The 5,000-nt window shown below is 48.5% G+C and overlaps 1 protein-coding gene across 1 annotated transcript in view; it reads left to right on the plus strand.

Moving 5' to 3' along the window:
- Positions 1-3,612: 3,612 nt before the first annotated feature.
- stxbp5l (syntaxin binding protein 5L) overlaps positions 3,613-5,000 on the plus strand; it is a gene marked incomplete at both ends in the record, with an annotated part of 122,645 nt that continues 121,257 nt past the window's right edge. Inside the window, one exon of the mRNA XM_083681437.1 lies at positions 3,613-3,774. Within this exon, the coding sequence (XP_083537563.1) occupies positions 3,613-3,774 (162 nt within the window). The remainder of the gene's footprint in view (positions 3,775-5,000) is intronic.

Below are 5,000 nucleotides of genomic sequence, written 5' to 3' on the forward strand. Positions count from 1 at the left end.
TGTGTGTGTGTGTGTGTGTATGTGCGTGCACATGCACGTGTGTGTGTGCGTGTGTGCGTGCGTGTGTGTGTGTGCTTACTGTGCAGCAGAAAGTGTGACATTTAACCCAAGCAAAGGTTAACCCCCTCCAATCAGGGCCTAATAATCAACTGAAATTCAATAATCAAATCCAAACATTCTCACATCCATTCTTCACAATGGATATGCTCACCTTAATCACCACAATGGTAATATTAAGGAGAGAGCAGCACATCCATACAAATCTCTCATATTCATTCACTGATGATGAGCTTTAATTATGACGCTGCCCTTTCTGAAAGCCTTGATTGCAGACGCCAGCCTGGTTGTTGATCCACGGAGAAAGAGAAGGACAGGCGCACAATGGACAGATGAAGGCCGCTTTCTCAGGAGTGACAATTACATTTTAATAATCATATTCAGCCAAATGTGCCAGGGCTACATTTATGACCTCCACTGACATGTGCAAGCGTGTCCTTGAGGGAATGTTAATCATCTTCTCTTTTAATTCCTCCAATGAAAGAGAGGCTTTGTGTGGGGCCATGAATATATTGTTTTTCTGTCAGTTGTCATTACATATTCAGTATTACTGCCCACACACACACACACACGCACGCACGCACGCACGCACGCACACACACACACACACACACACACACACACACACACATATAGCATTCTTACTGCTTACCTGCAGGGGTAGCCAACAACCCCCCCCCATCTCCATCTCTCTGTGATGAAGTAAGGCCCTTTGAGTGCAGTTTAGACTAGACTAGACAGCTCTGAACTTCCTATGTGAAACGTACCCTGAGGTTGTGTCCTTGTATATCAAGGAACGCATTCGTATCATGTCTAATGGACATGTCTAATGGACTGGGCTGTTTGTATAGGACTTTCTCCCCTCCTTTCAGCTGGGCCACGTGCCAACTCACAGCAGCTATAGACACCTGCCACCTGTAGAGAGCACACCATATATTCTTATCTCAGTACTGATGAATCAACTGGGTGCTCCATGAGAGAGAGAGAGAGAGAGAGAGAGAGAGAGAGAGAGAGAGAGAGAGTCCTATATGCTCTTTAGGTAACCAATTCATGTAGCCTACTCTGACCCTGATGGATAGCCAATGTTTCCTATCCCCTTTCTGTCTATGATGCTGTCGGCTGGGCACGGGCCTTTAGAATCAGATGTATTGATAGGAGGCCCTTCTTTGAGAACCATGTGATCCACTAAATCTACCTGGACTACTGGGCCCAACACTGTTCATTTTGAACATCATATTGGATAGCTCTCCCCCTAAACCTTGAAAGGATGACAAACGACTTTTCTTTCATGTTATCTAACATAACGTCGCTCTTATCAGCAAACAAAGGGGGCTAACACCGACCACACACGGTATAAACCGTGAAATTACCCGGATAACTACCTACTGGGTAAATCAAACAAGTCACATGGCAAACACGGGAAAGGACCTCAGTAAAGTTTGCACGGTTCTGTTCGATTGAAGACTTTCTGTTGGTCGTCACGGTGTGACGGCGTCCCGTATCTCAGTTATTTGGGCTGGAACCTAACGTGCTCGGGGTCTTAATCCGTGCCGGCAGGTTTTACCGGGAAGATTAGACGCGTCCCCCGCCGTGACTCGCTCCGCCGATGTTGTCTTGGCAAAGGTATAATCGTGGATGCCTCTCGCCCTCAGGGAGCGATAGAGGATTATTTAGCATTTTTTTCTCAGCCCTCATCCTTTTAGAAGACGGATTTTGTCTGTAGTACAACTCGGTGTGAAAAGAAACAAAGACCCATTGGAGTTATTTTACCAATTGCTCTCAATCCCCATCTCGTGATAGGGCACGGCTGAATGCATTGAGTTTGGACTGTATATACCCCTACACATTCACTAATTTGTAGGAAGAGAGAGAGAGAATCTCCTGAATAAACCACAACCATCTGTTAATCTGAAAATCATGTTAACAATTCTTATGAGCGGCCTACACCAGCAGCCCTGACGAAGAAATAGGCCTAGAACAAACAAAAGACGAACCATACGCAACAGAAACGACAGACAGGCACTGTATTTATGTGTGTTTGATTAATCACAGCCTTGCCGGTGTTTTCCTTTGCTTGTCTCCCGCTGAGTGGATACAGTTAGAGAGGAAAACAACCGGGTGTTTCTGACTCTGACCCAACAATAAGTATCGCCGAGGGGCACACAGCCTGATGCAAGCGCTTATGTAATCCAGCGCATCTGGTAATACGTTATTAACCTTTATAACGAAGTGTGAACATCGCATATGCGCCATAGTACGCCTAACGGTCCGGCTTGCCCATACTGAATTGATGTATTGTAACAGTTATTGCTTTTTTTTTGGGAGGGGGGGGGGGGGGGGGGGGGGGGGTAGAAGCAGGCGTGTCACTGTGTGTGACGGTGACTAATTGCGCAGCTGTCAAACAGCTGGGAGATGCCGTAACGAACCCGCCAGCAGAAAGTAAAGTCAGTATTTGACCCTGTTCATTACACACTGTGAGTCAAGATCCGCTCTCCGTGTACTACGTGAAAGCTTCTTAGAGAAGTGATTGTGAAAATGTGCGCTTGAACGCACGTTTTTGCAGGTGTGGGGTAGTTCCACACGGCGAGCACAGTTTATTATTTCCCCCGTTTCTTTATTCACCATTCAGTAGGCATCGGTTTGGAAACGTAATCCAATCGCTACCGAGGAAGGGCGGGGAGATGGGGGGGAAGGAGGGAGAGGCGGGGCTGGAGTGGAGGCTTTCAGCACCGTGGACAGCGACTCTTGTTCGACTGCAGGGAATCTGGGCTGCATTGGAGAGAGGGCTGATCTCCTAACGCTAGAGGCAAGAGACAAACAGGCATAAAGACATAATTTGACTAGTCCGTTTCTCGTCCGCCAGTTCTGTCCGTCGGTTAGTGCGATGGTTGACTTTATTTTCTTGTTTCGCGGTAAGTGAGTGGAGGCAAGCTGCGTTTATAGCTGCATTGTGTCTCTGCGTATACCATAGCCCTCTCCTTCTCTCTGCTGGCCAACAAACTGTGTGATTTCTGTTTGAAACACTGTCTAGGTAGGATATTGCTCTCTTTTTGAGGCTGTTTGGACAATTTAGCTGGCTTTCTATCGTATTAATCCCTGATAACTTGGCCTATTTTCATTGATAGTGATATAAAATCGTTTTATTTTTTTCGCCATGCTTTAAAGTGAATGATGTTTTGTGCGTGCAAAAGAAGCATGAAGTTTCTTATCCTAAATCTTCGCCGGGGCATGCTTTGATGTCTGCTAGACCTCCGTTCCCAATCGGCAATTCTCTTTAATCTAAGTACACACCCCGTCGAGTGAGGAGAGAACTCTTTTTTTGTGGACAGAATACCTGAGAGCAAGATGAGGTCCCTCTTCGACTTCCTGAATTTCACCTAAAAGAGGAGGGAAAGGGCGCGAGGGTGCTGCAGAAAGGAATCCGACGTCTGACAGTCCTGAGGGGGGTCCGGTACCGACCGAACGGACCGACTATCACGTCATCTTTGCCGTTGAGAGGAGAAAGAACTTGATAGGTTGATAAACACATACAGCATTGACGTTTTTGGAAGCAAAATGAAGAAGTTCCGGAAGGTGTTGGATGGCCTGACCACCTCGTCCCCCGGGACCCCGGGCTCCCCGTCGTGCGGCAGTGCGGCCGGGACACCAACCGGACCGACTCCCCGCGACATCGACGTCCAGGAGACGCTAGTCTCGGAAAACTTTCAGATTTGTAAGGTGAGTTGTGGGCGCCTCCGTTTTACCTGCCACGCATCTCACATCAAGATGTCTGTAGCTCATGACACATGGAATGGCAAATCTGCTTTCGGTCTAGTTTGGACATTATTTCACCTCGTTTACTCTGCCACGCGTGTCCATAGCCTTGCCCCTGAGAGCAAGATGGATGGGTGAATCTCTGGGGTATGTTTTTACAGCCCTATACTGAAGCCTATACAGGCTCTGTAATGGACTAGGATGTGTGTGATAACCCAAGAGTCTCTCTGGTGTGTCACACACTGTCATGTTGTCATCTTGATGTGGATCCGTGGTCCATCACACCGTGTCACCTCGCGCGACACAACACCGACACAGAGAGCTTCACCCTTCACTCGGTGTCTTTCTGAACGGACTAAGGAATGGATACGGCACTAGGAATAGGGCTATAGTCTAACGAACTTCAACAAAAGTGCCTTTTTTTTGGATAATGGTTAAGATTTGGTTTCTCCTTCTCCTCTGTCTATGGGTAAAGCTCCCCCATGCCGTGTAGGCCTCGGTCTATAACACCACACAGCTGCTGCTTGTGTGTGTACATGAGCCCTGTGTGCCCTGAAAGGACTTGGTGGTAACGGCGGCCGTGTTGTATGCACAGCTGCTCAGCTCGCGGTGCCCATTGAATTAACCCAGGTCACGGTGCGCGCTACCCTGTGCGCACTGATGACGACCGCATCCGGTGTATTCATCCCGTCTCCAATCACCGTCTCCATGCCTGCTGCTCACCGGCGGGCCGCCCGGTAGCCAAATACTGTCTCACTGTCTCAGTTCCTCCTAGCTATGCCGGTGCATTTCTGATGCGATGCGGTACCACAGAGAGCGAGGGTATAGCGGTCCTCTCTCCCCCCCCCCCCCTCTTCCGCAGACAGTGCAAATAGTTTAGGAGAATCGGTGATATAACTGGTGTTCTTACCTTATATAAAAAAAAATCAAGAGATCGAGCGGAGCTGGAGTCGGAGCGACCCTGCGGTACTATCGGGCTGATGTGATTTTCGTATAGCTATTTTTAGCTGCACCAGCGCCCATTGCAGCCTCGCTGATGTATTTGGAGCTGACTGCAGCGTTTATTCCTCGGTCCAAAGAGTGGAGGAGGGGAGGGGGGGGAGAGGGGGGAGGGAGGGGGGGATTTTGGATGCCGACGTGAATTATTAATCGAGGACCGAGAGAGGGTTGGTAGTTGAATCATATTGTAG

This window comes from Argentina silus (assembly GCF_951799395.1).
Source record: "Argentina silus genome assembly, chromosome: 12".
NCBI lineage: Eukaryota > Metazoa > Chordata > Actinopteri > Argentiniformes > Argentinidae > Argentina > Argentina silus.